The 17,016-nt window shown below is 37.4% G+C and overlaps 1 protein-coding gene across 10 annotated transcripts in view; it reads right to left on the reverse strand.

Moving 5' to 3' along the window:
• The window catches only part of Cntln (centlein), a 235,960-nt gene that overhangs the window by 68,062 nt on the left and 150,882 nt on the right, over positions 1 to 17,016 (reverse strand). For all 10 annotated transcript variants that reach the window (XM_050157430.1, XM_050157431.1, XM_050157428.1 and 7 more), the window contains 2 exons: positions 14,868 to 14,959; positions 10,980 to 11,512 (listed from right to left, as the gene is read on the reverse strand). In XM_050157430.1, the coding sequence (XP_050013387.1) occupies positions 10,980 to 11,512; positions 14,868 to 14,959 (625 nt within the window). The remainder of the gene's footprint in view (positions 1 to 10,979; positions 11,513 to 14,867; positions 14,960 to 17,016) is intronic.

The raw sequence follows: 17,016 nt of genomic DNA on the forward strand, positions 1-17,016 counted from the left end.
CCCATGTTCCTCTTTTTGGGTCTGGCTCACCTCACTCAGGATAGTGTTTTCTATGCTCACCTTACTAGACATGGATGGAAGTGGGTGGTCCTTGGACTTCCCACAGGGCAGGGAACCCTGATTGTTCTTTGTGCTGAGGAGGGAGGGGGACTTGATTGGGGGAGGGGGAGGGAAATGGGAGGCGGTGGAGGGGAAGAGACAGAAATCTTTAATAAATAAATTAATTAATAAAAAAAGTAAAAGGAGAATTAGGAGGGTAGCATGATTACAGAGTAGTTCACCATCTCGTGAGAGATTCTCAGCTCAATTCCCAATACTGCTACAATAATAATAATAGTAATAATAATAATAATAAACATTTGGAAAACTTAAAAAAAGAAAGAAAACGTATGCAGCTGGAGATAATCACTGAGTGAAAAGTCATTCTCAAAAGGCAAATCTCATGCTTTCCCTTATTCACAAGTAAGGTTTTATACAGATATATAAAAGTCATCTGATATGATAGTAGATGTGGTGGCTTGAATAAGAATGACGCACATAGGTTCATATATTTGAATGCCCAGTCGGCAGGGAGCAGAACTGTTTGAAAGGATTAGAAATACTAGGACAGGTCACCCTGTTGAAGTAGGTGTGGCCTTGTTGGAGGAAGTGAGCCACCAAAGGTGGGCTTTGAGGCTTCAAAGCCCATGCCAGCCCCAGTCTCTCTCTGCCTGCTGCCTAAGGATAGGAATGTAAAACTGTCAGCTTCTTCTCCAGTACCATGCATGCCTGTATGTTGCCATACTCTCTGCCGTGATAATGGCCTCCGAAACTGTAAGTAACCCCTGATTGAACGCTTTCCTTTATGAAAGTAATTCTGGCCATGGGGTCTCTTCACTGCAATGGGGCAGTGACTGACAGAAGGAGTGAAACTGTTTAGAACAACAACAAGGAGTGAGGGGTGCAGGTGGAGTATGCTGGCAGCATCTCAGAGACTTGAACAAAGATATAACTCAGTACCATATAGAGCTACTAAAATTTTATTATTTTAAAAACAGACAAGTTTTAAGGTTGAAAGGGACATAAAACTTTTACATGACTATATCTGAATTATTGTTACATAGATACATACTCCTTGAGACATCTTTAGCGGAGAAACTCAAGGTTTATTCTAATTTTCATTATCAAAATGATTCTGAGGTGCTTTACTGCTTTGGTCACTCTAACACATGCTCAAGCTTATGCTGATGTAACGTAACGAGAATTCAAGTTCATGTCCTAAGAACTGTCCACTAAGGGTTATAGGAAGAACTCTGGAAGGCTAAAATTGTGAAAGTCTCTCTGACATGTCCATTCTAAAATACTTATACAGTATTTCTACATATACACTATTAAATATATTATTTTTTCAACAGTAGCTAAACAACTAGCATTTTGTAGTCCATTAACTTGCTCTCTAGACTTCTGTATGTTCCTCATCTCCTGAGATCTTTGGGACTCATGATTCTACATTGTAAAGTATTTTATACCCTTATATTTATGTCTGTTTTCAGATTTTTGGGTGCTATTTTAATGATAATATTGATAAGCATGCTTTGTTAGGATTCAGACACACTGTTAGTGTGATAGTGCTCTAAAATAATGTAAGATGTGGATTGGGCAGCAGGTAAGGGGTAGAGCACTTAGTTATGGTTCAGTCCTTCTTGTTAGAGAAAAGGACAGGTTAGCTTGATAAGAATCACCTGTCAGAAACCCATGAAGACTTACAGAAATCAGGTGTGTGTGTGTAGGATATGTCTGAGTACATGCTTGTGTGTGCATACACATGAATGCATATGTGTGTATGCCTGTGGAGGTCTGAAGTTTGTATCCTGTATTTTCCTCAGCTGCTCTTAACCTTGTTAGATACAAGTTCTCTCATTTAGCCCAGAAATCAACAATTATATAAACTCTGTGGTCAGTGAGCATTTACATGTCTCTACATCAACACCCCCTGCCATGAAAGAGATAGCTATGTGTCATAAAACATGCCTTTTCATGGGTGCTAGGGATAAGGATTCATGTGGAAGGTTGTTTCCTGTCTGACTCAGTCATCTTTGCAGCCCCAGATCTTCATTTTAAAACATTTATGAATGGCTCTTTTATAATGTTCTGATACTTTATTTAGGTTTGATTTAAACAACTTCTTTCTGTTTTATTTTTAAATGTCAGAATAGCAACATACCAAATTTATAAATTCTTTCAATATTCTGAAATTCAGCATGTTTTAATAAAAACAGTAGATTCAATATACTTCTATATTCTGTCATTTTATTAACATGGACATTTCTATTTGTAATTTCGCCCTCCCTTCCATATGTCGAAAACTTAGCAAGAATTCAACATGTAATGTCTAAAATGGGGAAAGTGGCGTGATTATTATATTTAGTCATATATTTAGTGGTAGATTCAATTAAAAATATCTTTTTGAGGTTGAGTGGCTTTAGAGATGGGGCAGTGTTTTGTTCTTATTTTCCTTCTATTTTTCTGTTTTCAAAAAAAAATAATCAGTGTATGCATTGTTTCATGCATGCAGGATACACTCACTGATGAGAAAGTTCCACAATCATTAGGCCCTGAAAGCCTACTCTAGCCATCCTCTAGCCAGGAAAAAGCAGATACTAAACACAATACATTTGGAAAGTTATGCAGTGCGCTGTAAGGTAATGAAAGCCATTGGAAAACAAACTGTGCAGAGGAAGAAAAAGAAATCCGGAGTCCAAGATGTAAAATGAGGATAGGGTAATAATCTGGAACAGAATGACCTTAGGGAAGTCTTAGAGAAAAGGTAAAGTACATGGGTGGCTAAGAAATTCATGCCACACAGAAGGTAGGGCGCAGCTGAGACAGGTGTCCCTGGCCAACAGGAAGAAATAACAGTTCACTGTGGCCAGACAGATGAGAACTCCCTGGTTAGGAAACTTGACAAACGATGAAATGCATGTCAGGGTTGTAACAACAGAAGTGATGAGGATAGTCAGAGTGTTTTTAGAAGAACCCCATGATAATTTCCCAATTCAATGGAGGTTGGGAATGACTTACTCAAAGATGATTCCAAGGTTTTGCTCAGAATAAGTGAAAGAATTGCTTCTATTTAGGAAGGGATTCTGTGTGGGCAAGTTTGGGAGTACGATTTAGGAAATCAGACACAAAATATAATGTGAAGCTGACTTTTAACTTAATTAATCTTAAATTCAGGAGAGAAGTCTTCCTCATTTATTTAAATTTTGGGGTGGCTGCAATGATATTAATAAAGTATTTAAGGATTGTATTAACAAATGCTATGAAGTCAGAAAAAAAATTAAACTAAGAAAAAAAGAGATCTCCAAGGATTTAAACTCCTAAAAACAAAGAAATGGGAGAAAAAAGGGAGAAGAAAACAATCAATAGCACAGCCTTTAATGTTACCAATGGTGAGGTGGCTCTGTCAGTGACTGCCACATACAAAGCAGAGCAAGACGAAGTGTAGACATCAACTCTATCAGAAGGTGTTGACAGATCAAATGAGGCAAGGATTGACAGTAGCCCTTTGCATCTGTTGAGGTATAAATTTTTGGAAATAAAAAATAAGAAAATGCTTTGACACAAGAGTAGTGACAGGTATTGCCAATCTCCTGATTTCCAGACATGGTCTAATTCTATCTCATTTGGCTAATAGACGTGACTAACATGGTGTCTCTCTCCTGACTGTTAATGCAATGGACTGAGGAGCTCAGTGGAAACAGTCCTAGCTACTGCCTCCACAAACAGCAGTGGGATTCCCAAGGGAAAGTTACTCTGCCTTGAGAAATAGGATCCTTCTTTTTCTCTTGTTGGAATAAACAGAGTGACCAATACCAATCTGGGGGAGGAAAACATTTCTTTTGGGTTATAGATAACAGTCCACCATTGAGGAAAGTCAAGGCTGGAACTCAAGGAAGAAGCCTGGACCCAAAATCATGGGAGACTCCTGATTACTGGCTTGTTTCCAGGCTCACATTCAGCCACCTTCCTTACTTAACCAAGGCCCATCTGCCTCATGACGGTACCACCCTCAGGGGAATGAGGTCTCTTATAACAATTACAATTCAACAAAATGGCTCACAGACATGCCCACAGGATTATGTGGTAGAGGTCCTTACTCACAAGTCAGGCTCACAACAAAAATAAGCCATTATAATTCTCAAACTACTAAGCACAAGATCAAAATGATGAGAAATAAAATCTCCAGTGTGTTATTTGGTTAAAAGTTGATAGAGGCAACTTTAACCTATAAGATTTATTTTTGAAACTATGCATTGCTATCAATGAAATAAAAAATAAATATTAATTAAGTATATTTTTATGTGGGATTCCCTTCTGAATGCTGTGAATATGTTTTATTATCATTGGTTAATAAAGAACTTGCTTTAGCCTATGGCAGGGCAGAATAAAGCCAGGCAAGAAATAGAAACAGAGATATATAGAGAAAGTAGGTGGAGTCAAAGAGATGCCATGTAGCTGCTGAAGAAGACAGATGCTGGAACCTTACTGGTAGGCCACAGCCTCATAGTGATATATCAATTAATAGAAATTGGTTAATTTAAGATGTAAGAGTTAGTTAATACGAAATCTGAGCTAACAGGCCAAACATTGTTGTATTAATATAGTTTCTGTGTGATTATTCAGCTCTGGGAGGCAGGGAAATGAACGAGTAGTCTCAGGTTACAAAAGGCACCCACAGTATGGTGCATGGATCCACATAAGACCTAAAAAAGTTTTAGAGAGAGAGGGGGCAAGCTTCTAGACCCACTAAAATAGGAGCCAAGTGCAGTTTCTTGGTAGACACATTTGTTTACATAGACTGTTTGCTGGCAGTGAGCAGAAGCATGGCTCCTTTAAGAGAAGGCTTCCTTTCTCAGCATTAGCAGCAAAAAATGCATAGCTTCTATAAGAAATCATTTCTTGGTTCATGCTGGCAGCACTAACTCTGGCTCTTCTGAGAGGTCCTGCACTTAAATGGGGATTGTGAGCAGCATGTGAGTAGCTTAATGGCTACAGAGACCTGCTGTGTCCCTGGAGCTGGGCTGGTGATCATGGCTCTCAGAGGTGGTGAATGTACCTCCACTATGTTGGACAAGGCAGAGAAAACAGGCAGGGCTGCAGAGTTGGTCCTAGCCATGCCTGCTTAACTTTTTTTTTTTTTTTAAAAAAGCACACCTGGTCAGAAAATGATTACAATATAAAACATTATGATATACAATCAAAACAGATTCAGACTAAAAAAAATCTTTGAGTGAATCACAGTGTGTTTTAAGAAGAAAAAGAATATAGACAAGAGTACAGATAGTCATAGATTAAGAAAATAAAGAGAATAAATTATTAAAAAGCAATAAAGTAAATAAAAAGCCATGCAAAGTTGGAAAATACACATAGAATCTGGATTATGTATAATATTGCATTGTTTTCAAATTTTTTGACTCTTAATGAGCTCACTTCATAGAGACATTTGATTGATTCTGGGGGCTGCTAAGTTAAACCAACATTAAGGTATCTTGACTTCAAAATTTGGGTCTAAGGATATATTGCTTTGAAAAGAGGTTCTGATTTTGTTTCCATAGAAGACAAGAACCTGTGAATTCCTTCAAGGTTAATGAGGTTTTATAAAACAAGACCCCTGAAAGGTCTCTGTGAATCCTAAAAATACTTCACCTATCAGCAGGAAGCAGTTTGGAGAAAACAACACCCAAATTCCCAAAATGATTGTTTATAAATGTTTGTTTTCATTTAAAAGGGATATGATTTAGAAATGAATAATTTACAGTGGTATGAACTTTGGTCTATTGATACAAATATAAGGTCAATTGGTTAGTCTGTGTATATGTATTTTTTCTCATTTATGGTATTATGTTTATGCAGTTCATTTAAAATGTAATGTATAATTAAGAAATACATATTAATAAATAGTCATTTATAATAGTCAAGCTTCTAGTCATGTTAGGTTTTCTAGATATACAGAGATATATTTCAGATGGATAGGTATTCTTCAAACATTTCAAAGACCTACAGAATATGGCATTTAAAATATTCCAGTAACAGACTTTTCTCGACAATGAGGTATGCCTGCTTCTTGCAGAACCATTTACTTCAGAGAGGTTGATGGGCACTGAAGAAACTTGTTACAGAATTTGCCTTCAATGTGACAAGGCAAGTCATTTGGACAGGAAACTGCTCTTGCCTGAACTGCTTGATGGTATGCTGTATGAACTGAACACACAGGACCCATAGATTCAGGACTTGCTTACAGTTCAGAAACTGAGGCAGGGACCATGGTAGCAGGCAGGCAGCAGATAACATGGTGCTGGAACAGTAGCTGCAAGATTACATGTAGAGGTTACAACCACAAGGTAGGGGGTATGAGAAGGCTAACTGAGAATCTAACAGGCTTTTGAAACCTCAAATATCCACTCTCACTGACACACTGCCTTCAACAAGGCCACACTGTCACCTTATCCCTCCTGCTGTCTCCTCATTGATCTTTTTATACTCCCCAAATAATCTCCTTTCTGACTTCTATATTCCATATAGTCTTGCTTTTAGTTTCATCTGGCACACACAACATGTATATGAATATATATAAACAATAATTTATATATACATATACATGACACATGAAATAAAACATTTTGTCTTTCCCCCATTACCCTCTCCTTTACCCTTCTCCCTGTATATAAACCTCTTCGTTGCCCCTCATATTCCCTATTACACTTTCATGTCAGAGGGACTTTTACATTTCAATCATCATTCCACATGTTAGGAAACAGTCCTTGCCTTTCTGAGTCTGGTGATGAGCATCTCCTTTTCTTCTCTCATTATTACTGAATGAACCAGTGGTGATTAGTTCATTCTGTCAACTTTATACAACCTGGAGTCACTTGGGAAGAGGGAACCTCAACTGAAAAACTGCCTCCATCAGACTGGCCCGCGGTTTTGTCTGTGAGATATTTTTTTGATTATGGAGGGGGAAGGGCCCAAGTCACTAAGGACAGTCATATCCGTAGGCAGGTGGACCCTAGACAGCTATAAGACAGCTGGCTAAGCATGAATCAGTGAGCAAGCTGAGGCCACACTGCTCTTCGGTCTCTGCTTCAGGTCTTGAAGTTCTTGCTGTGATATCCTTCAACGCTGGGCTGTGACCAGAAGGATCAATAATATAACCCCTTTTTTTCCTGAAGCTGCTTTTGGTCAGAGTGTTTTATCATGCAAAATCAACAAGAATAAACATAATCTCATAAACTGTGAGAAATAAATAACAGGTGATGATTATATAATGTTATTGTATACTACATACATGTGACTATTTTTCTTAGTATCCAAATAATTTTCTTACATTATATGTCTCAGGGTTTCTACTGCTGAGATAAAATACTGTGACCAAAAGCAACTTTGGAAACAGTGATTCCCATCATCTTACTGCTCTCAGGTCACATTTCTTAGTTGAGAGAAGTTAGCACAGGAACCTGACAGGAACTGAAGCAGAGGCTATGGAGGAGTATTCCCCACAGTTTGCTCAACCTGCTTTCTTATATATCCTGGAACCATGTGCCCAAGTGTGGCACTGCCCTCAGTAAGTTGGCTACATCAATCTTTAATCAACATAATGCCCTATTAATCAACATAATACCCTACAAAACTAACATGCCTACCAGCAATCTGACAGAAGCATTTCTTCAACCGAGGTTCTTCCTGGTAACTCTAACCTGTGTCAAAGTGACAAAATCTAAGTACCACACTACAGAAAACAAGAAGAAATAGACTCTTTTGAACATCTGTGACATTCCAGTGCATGATTTCTAACGTCTGAGAAGTCTTTGAAGCTAAATGATTTCTGAGACTGTTCTGCCAAGCAGGAAGTATAACAACATCACTGGGCCAAAATGAGTTACACTGCTGAACAACTTAGATGATATTCTTTTTTTTCTTTTTCTTTTTGTTTTATTGATTTTTATTGATCTCTACATTTTTCTCTGTTCCCCTCCCTGCTTCTCCCCTCCCCTCTTCAACCCTCTCCCAAGGTCCCCATGCTCCTAATTTACTCAGGAGATCTTGTCTTTTTTCTACTTCCCATGTAGATTAGATCTATGTAAGTTTCTCTTAGCAAAGAAAACCAGTCTACAAACCACAATCCCAGAGAACTTAGACAATAATGAGGACACTAGGTGATATTCTTATATTTAAAAATTTAGTGATATTTCTTCAAAATATATGGTTTTATGAACATGCATTGATATGATGAAATTGAAATTGAATATATTACCTAACTTTTATGTTTTTATCAATATATGTAGACTCATATATAAATAAGCTATAGTAATATATTATGAAAAGTACAGGGGTATTATATTGTTGAGGTACAGATTTCAGTTGACATGAGTATTCCTCAAAGATATAGATAAATATTTAGTGAATTTTTGAGTTGGGTACTATTTTATTTACAACTGCTTCTGAGAGTAGGGAAAAAGAAGTTGGGAAAAGTTAAAAGAAAGAGAAAATACAGATTTGATCCTCTGGCTTTGCCTTCATAAATATTTTTTATTTTTTAAAATCTCTCCTCTCTTTCTCCTTCCCTCTCTCACTCCCTCCCTTCCTCCCTTCCCCCTCCCTCCCTCCCTTCCTCCCTCCCTCCATCTCTCTCTATGTGTATGTACACATGTGTGCACGAATGCCATAATACATGTGTAATAATCAGAGTCCACGTCTTAGGAGTTGGGTCTCTCCTTCTATCACAATAGTCCTAAGAATCAAAATCATCTCATCAGGCTTGTTACGGATTTTACCCAGGGTGCTATCTCACTTGCCCTACAAACATGCCTCTTTAGTTTCTTTATCTGTCTTAAGACTAGGAACTTCATTTTGTAATCATTTAAAATGTTTCCCAAACTTACCAGCACATTGGAACCAGTTAACAATCTTCAAATAAAACTGATGCTTCTAGTTCACCTCAAAAACTATAGTAACATTGGTTTGGAATACTTGAACTTGGAATTTTTATAGGACCTCTTTGTTAATATGTAAATAGTTGCTCAGGCTCAGAAAACAATTCTGCAAACTATACCATTTTGCAATTCAAAGAACTTTGATATAAAGAACATTAGAACACCCGAGAAACAGGCTCAGAGATAAAGCTTCCTTCACCTTTCTTTCCTGTCTATTGCTCTTTATCTTTTCCCAAGTAATGACAAACATTAGTTCACATGGGGTGGTTTCAGTGAGAAATGTCCCTCACACTATTGGATTGATGTCACTGTTTGGTGAGGTTTCAGTGGCTTTCTCCTTTCTGGAGTAAGTTATGTCACTATGGGTGGACTTTGAGAGTTGACACCTCACTCACTCTCTGCTATGTACTTGAAGTTCAAGATGAAATCTATTTCCTGTTCCTGCTGCCATGCCTGCTGTCAGCTGGCACGCTGTACCCACCATTATGGATTCCAATGCTCTGGAAGCATAAACAAAATTAAACTATTTCTTCTACAAGTTGCTTTGATTGTGGTATTTTATCAAGTGATAGAAAAGTAGTTAATACAGACCCTTTCCTCCAAAGCAAAGCACAAAATGTATATACCCTGTCATGATATCGGCTCATCTACCATGGTCAGAAAGAGAAGACCCCCCAGTCCATAAAGGGCCCGCTCTGACCAGGAAAAAGGCTTAGAACACCCTGAAGAGAATGACATCATTGGATCTCTCCCTCTTGGCCCTTCGCTCTTATTTTGGACATTATATAGTTATACTTCTTTTTATCTACACGTCTATATAACTGTACATTTCTCATGGAAGCTAAACATAAAATGGACACTTTTCTCCAATTCTTTAGGCTTTCATTCATGTCCCACTGTCATGTAAAACTTCGAAAAATAAATGACCTATTTTTCTCTAATATGTCTCCTGTTACAGGAAAGTAAGCCTTGATACTTAAGGGGGTGAGGAAGGTATCGCCTCCCCTACCTGACCCCCACAGAAGTTCTCACTATGTTTTAAGGTCATTTTCATTTCTATGTTTATAGCAAAAAAAAAATATATCCCTAGTCATCCCATATCTAAAATAGAATACTGCAGAAGAGATTAAAGAAAACAAAACAAAACTAGAGAAAATAAATAGAGAAGGTATATACTATTATGAAACAAGGCAAAAATTTTAAAACCATGGTGGACAAATTGTTTGTAACTCTAACAGGGAACTTTTGCACAGGTCTAAGTAACATGTGCTGTCATTCCTTTGCCTCTCTGCTTGAAATGAATACATGAGTGTACAGCCTGGTGTAAGACCATGAAATGGACAGACTTCTAGTACTCGCTTCTTGATAGTCAATGGGGCTAAACGACTCAAGAATACAAATCTGTGCAACTCTTAAGTAAATTTTAACTTCCATCCAGTTAAAGTTTGTACAATGACTTTCCATAATACACACATGAAATAATTAGTGAAGATGGTTCTTAATTTAAAGGCTGTTAAACAGCTTGTAGACATCTGGTAACAAGCTGAAATGGGTCATTCAAAATTTATTTAACTAAATTAAGGGGGAAAAATGTTTCTCCTCCCAGGTTGGCATGTCACAAGATAACTAAACCGACTTAGTAGGCTTGCTTGGGAATCCTTAGCTGTCAGTGGTGAATATGCAAAGGGCCAGCAAATTAAATCAACCTGCCAAACTGTCAATTTCAAGCCTCATGACTGCAGGAAAATAGCATCACTGGAAGAAATCAAGCATTGCCTTCTTTTGGGTTTCCTGGCACCTATTCAAATACTCATGCAGTTGTGGCTAATTTTGCATGCAAATTTCAGTCAATAAGCTCAGAACAAGACCTCCCAAGATATTTCAAAGGCTCTGACAGTATTTTTTCTGAATACCAAATCGACAGTAGTTGAAATTCAATCTCAATTTGCCAGTGCTTTACATATGCACACTGTCCCCACCACAGAGCTAAGTTAATGAGAGCCTTACCTGCCTTCACTCACATCCTCCCAGCCGTCCTTGCTGAGGTTCTCAACGTGGCTCATAACCTTGATGGAGTGATTGAGAAGCGTGTGGTGGCGACCCACAGAGATCTTTTTCTTGGCAGCTTTAAATTTCACCTTGGTAGTGGTTGTCTTGCAGTCACATGGCCGGGCTCTCACCTCTCTGGTGGCCACCTCAGATTTAGCTTTGTCAGTGGGATGGTGGCACTTCTCTCCTGGACTCACCGCCTCTTCGCTGTCGTTTCTCAAAGCCTTGGCCTCTGCCACTTGTCTCCTCAGGGTAGTGACTTCCCTCTCCAGCTCAGTGATTTTGACTTGAAGTTCACCTTTGTCATTTTCTACATCTTTACTCACCTTCAGTAGGTGCTCCAGCTCCTTTTCTCTCACTTCAGAATCTTCTTGATAGTGTTTTAAATGGGATTTCAGGAAATCATTTTCTTTCTTTAATTTTTTATTCCCCTCTTTTAATTTTCTTGACTTTTGCTCAAAAGATTTTAGCCGATTTTCCAACTCAATGACCTAAGCAAGAAGGATTAATTTATTCCTTTAAAATTTAAGAGCATAAGCTACTTTATTTCTAATTATCATCTCTAACTGAGAAAGAAAGTTACATTTAGTACAAGGACAAAATGAATCTAAAGCACTTAATTCCTAAATAATTCTAAGGTGATATGGATGAATACATTCAGAAACGCAATAATGCATCTGTTGAACAAAGGACAGATGGCAAAAGAAGTTAAAACCCTATGCAAAGTGATACAGAACTAAGGATGTCAATGAGCTGCAGAGTTCTCTAAGACTGTAGGTGCTTTCGTTATATGGTCTCACTGTGAGAAGAAATATTTTTCAGAAAATCAACTGTTTATAGAAATAGCCTAAAATAGGCTCATGGAGAAACTATTAGTAAATACTTGAGAAACACATTAAAAAGTGATGACAAGATAAATAACCTGAAACAGTTTAATTTCTAAATTAGAAAAGTATCTTTTTAACTCTCATGGCATTCTTATTTCACAAAATAAAATCTTTTTCCAAAAAATAATGTTCAACAATCTAAAATAATAAGAATTTGAAGGTTGTTTATAAGTAAAACATTTCCATTTATTTCAGTAAATATTGCTCCTGTTGTAGGATACAGTGATGATCAAATACAATGATGGCCCTATGTTTCGGCAGTCACTGGAAAGACATACACTTGCACATCTTAAAGTAATACATGATAGGATATAAACACTGTAGGTCTAAACACCAAGGACAAAATTATTATTACTGTTACAAAAGGAAGTTTGGATTTAGAACTTGTAAAATAACAAGAGTTGTTATTTGAAACATAACATTTAACTATTTTTCAAAATAGTTTTGTAAGTGTAATTGAAACAGAAACTCCAAAACGGCTTTTGCAAAGAATCACTGACTCTTTATTAGAGCCCACAAGACAACTAAAAGCAGAAGAGCCGGACATCTATGTATTTGTTTTGAATTTGTGTGCTGGCTCAAGAAACACATGGTTATTGTCTCTAATCTTACCTATCGAATCATCTAGAATTCCATAAAGAGCCATAAGGTCAGATACCTCTACCCTCCAAATGAGGATAGCTATCCATGAGGCCAAAAAGTTGCATTCTCAGGGAGCAACAGATTAACAATATAACACTTTATTGGACCACCCTGATGATGACTCTGAGCTGACATAAAAATGGGCAGACCACACCTTGCCCAAGACTGCTTAACTCACACCTCGGTTTTAAACTAAACCTAGAGCTCCTGTCAGTCCATGTATTATGAACTCCGTGGAAAGCTGGTCCTGAAGCCCTTTATTGTTCCTTTCAGTGATGTGTATTTGGGGCTGGTCAGAGAGCTCAGTCAGTAAAGTACCCAACTCCAGCACAAAGATCTGAGCTTGTTCCCCAGAACTTACATACAAAAGCCAGCATGTTCTAGAGCTGGGGAGGCAAGGACAGGTAGACTCCTGCATCTCACAGACCAGCTAGCCAAGGCTACTTGACAGGTGAATGAATTATTCCAGACAAAAAAAGAAAAGAAAAGAAAAGAAAAGAAAAGAAAAGAAAAGAAAAGAAAAGAAAAGAAATGGTGGTTTGTGCCTGAGGTGGTCTCAGATCTCCACAAGTATGCATATGTACACAACACACCATACACATAGGAATATACACACGCAAGAAGGAAATTCAGATATGTTTGATGTTGGAGGCTCCTGAACCTAGCTACTCAGGACATGAAGGACAGAACGCTGCAAGGCCAGGGCCAGCCTGGGCTACAGAATGAGTTCAAACCCAGCCTGTGCAGTTCAACCTTGAAACTATTACATTGAACCTGATAATGTATTTTGTAAGAAGAAATATATTGAGACAAATGCTATAATTTGAAAGCAGAATTTACTATCAGTGATAGTAGTGCTGTATTGTGACTACATGTTGACATACACTGTCCTATTAAAACACAGAAAACCATACTAAATATACATAAACTCTATATATACTTTTTAAAAATAAAGATACACATATATTACTGGACAAATAGATTGTTGTTGGTAAGTAACTTGCCTAGGATGCATAAAACCCCTACATAAATCTAAATATAAAGCCAATATAAAAAAGTGAGAAATTAATATGCTAATTTGATTCAAATTCAATGACAATAATTACTGTTCTTTTTCTGAGCCTAAATGCATTTCTGGACCCATAATGTTAGTTGTCAGTTGTAGAGGGTAGAAAGAAGTCATAGTTTCCGTAGGCTTTCCCTTCTAGAGGACTAGTTATATACCATGAATCTATACAAACAAAATTATACGAAACAGTGAGGAAAATACTATCTTGAAACAAAGCTGATGCATTAATACAAAGTGTAAAGTATCCCAGCTGATGGTACACTGAGGGCATCAGTGTTCACCTTCCTTCAAGATGAATGGATGTGAGCCTGTCTCAGTCTCTCCCCTATTATGTTCACCTGGTACGTGTCATTCAGTAGCAGTGAGGTGACATCCTTTGTTACAAGACAGTGGCAAGGCTAGGAAAAGTCGCTATAAGTCTATCCACAGGTACAGGAAATGAAGGCATTAAAGTGAAATTGCTTATACATGTTTGCATTTTCAGTTTTGCTTATGAAATGATGCTTTAGTAATACCAAAGGCTAATCCAGAGTAGCTAGGTAACAGTCAGAGAGCCCACTACTGAGGAGCTAGGAAACAGTCAGAGAGCCCATTACTGAAAGAAATCTTCAATAATATGGCTAGTAAATGTTTATCCACTTAGAATCATTTCTTTGAACCTGACAATACATTTCATAAAAAGAAATAAGTTAATATGAATACTAAAATTTGAAAGCAGCATTTTACTATCAATGAGACTACTGCTGTATTGTGTCAACAGACTGACCTGGACTGTCCTACATAATACAGAAAACTACACTAAATCATAGGGTAATTTTTGACAATAAGTCACACATATTTAAATTATGAAGACATTGCCATTTTACTCTGGCAGAGCTATGAATAGGAACAGCAATCTGTGCCTGTTGCAGATCAGGGGCTTCTGATCCACTTGTAACTTGAACTGCTCACTTATAACTAAGAGGCACATATACTCCAAATTTTGTTAACTTTTCTTCTTTTCATTTCTCCCCTCCATCTATAAAAATATTTTTAATCTATGTCCAAGGAAGCACAAATGTTTACCCATTTATTTTCCTAACATTGATTTTGTTAACCCATTTTGGCAAGCCAATGATTTTGAATTATGAATTTAAATCAAGGATTCACACAAGGTTTAAGTTCATGAGCCCTCGTTTTAAAATATAATCCTTTATGGTAAAATAAAGATTTAACTTGCTCAGCTCAATATCTTAAAGATTGGACTACCTTCTGTAATGTCTGCTCTGGTATTGCTTTCTCATTCTTCTCTGGAGTACTCTTCTTGACCCCAGCATCTTCATGGTGTCTAAAGAGTTGTTCTGGAAGCAAATGAATAATATATTAGGGTATATCATATATTGCCGAGACACTGTACTATCATTTTAAGAGAAAAGGTTTTGTGGTTTTTCAATTATGAATAATCTAGTCAACTCTCCTGTCAAGTATTTGACCAGAACAAAATGGTGACCTCTCTTAAGGGCTCTTTTTGGTCACATAATTACAGATCTTTATAGTGTCACAGTTTTTTCCTGCAGTGTTAAGATTTTCAAAGGTACAATAGATCTGCAGGCTAACAATGCGATACTTTCATTCTCATGTTCATGCTTTTGTAGATTATTCTGCCTTTACCTTAAAAGCAGAATTCATTGCCGTTTTATCTACAGCGACTACCAGTTTTGTTCTGCTGATCCTGTTCCCTGCCATGAGGATCAGAGTGATCACTGAACAAAGCAAACATAATGGAATTAGAGACTGAAACCATAACAGTGCATGAACTTTTCCTTCCATGGAAAGACTGTGCAGGGGCAGGTTAGCCATAAAAGCCTCAAAGCTATAGGAGCTGCAGCTTCACTTCCGAAGAAGTGGGTGAAGTTGTTTGACAAATCACTCCTGCGCAGGCTGACAACTAACTACCACAGCTTCTCGGTGCAGCCAAAACCAGTAAGCAAGTTACCAAATTAGGGAAACATTGTCACATTTTTCATTAATATTAAAATTCATTGAAACCTATAACTAACTATTTTATTTACAGATAAGTTAATGGGATGAAGTTACCATCTTTTAGTGAATTCCTTAACTGTCTCTTAAGTATAATGTTGCTAAAGAACAAAGCAGGGATCAGAAAAGTGCATGACGCTAAGAGAGTATGCATCTGTGCCAGCATGCTTTTGCTTTAAAGTCAGCTTGACTGCTGTAGGTCAGTGTAAACTTTGATTTATCAACAAAGGAAGAGAAAACAATATTATTCTCTGTAGAGTAGAAATCCTCCTGATAAAAACAGTGACTAACAAGTTTGTTAGAGTGAATTAGGCATTTCTTTTGTCTTTGAAACATGACATACTCAATTAAAACTTCTGTGCTCATGAAATAAATAGAACACTGTCCTAAGAATAATAAAAGCTAGAATAGGTAGAATTTGCCTCTTGGGGAACATGTACCTTTACCTTGATAATACTCTATCAGCTCTCAAGCTTCTTTTTCTAGTCCCCTAACACCATGGTGCTGAATTCATTTACAGCACTCTTCAGCAATATAGAAATAATATGCAAATATAATTCATCTGCTCTAGTCATTTAAATATCTCCTATAGTTTTGAGTGAAATGTTTGTCCTTAAAAATAAGATAATAGTAAAATATTCACATACATAGAGTACTAATGACATCTATATGTTACTAATAAAATTAACACTGAAGAATGATTTTTTAAAAAAATTTCCTTGCTATATATTTTGTCCTAGGTATGTGCAAGAAATACTGGACAGACTACCTGAACATGTGCACCTGTGGGTGTCGCTAGCTGAGCATGTGCACCTGTGGGCGTCGCTAGCTGAGCATGTGCACCTGTGGGTGTCACAAACTGAACATGTGCACCTGTGGGTGTCACAAGCTAAACATGTGCACCTGTGGGCGTCGCTAGGTGAGCATGTGCACCTTTAGGTGTTGCTAGGTGAGTATGTGCATCTGTGGGTGTCGCTAGCTGAGTATGTGCACCTGTGGGTGTCACCCAGAAAGATTTTGTTCTGGCCTATATAGCTTCTATAAGTATACTGAAACAGCTAGGCTCACACTATGGAGTGAAACAAGGAATATACTCTTTGCCACTTCAGTTCAAACATCTCAAGATGTGCAGACTGAGGCAAGAGGGCCTAGTTAAGAAAATGACATTTCTTCTCTCTCTTTCTCTCTCTCTCTCTCTCTCTCTCTCTCTCTCTCTCTCTCTCTCTCTCTCTCTCTCTCGACAAATGTGCTTTGTTCTACAAGACTTAAATGGTTTAAATGCTTTAACTTTTACTAGCATTAAAATTCTTCTGGGTTTTGTTCATTCTTTCTCAGAAATTTTTCTTTTTCTGTTTTTAAACATTAACTTTTTAAATAA

This window comes from Alexandromys fortis, unplaced genomic scaffold (genome assembly GCF_014885135.2).
Source record: "Alexandromys fortis isolate MF-2015 unplaced genomic scaffold, M_Fortis_MF-2015_v1.1 scaffold_64, whole genome shotgun sequence".
NCBI classification, from domain to species: Eukaryota; Metazoa; Chordata; class Mammalia; order Rodentia; family Cricetidae; genus Alexandromys; species Alexandromys fortis.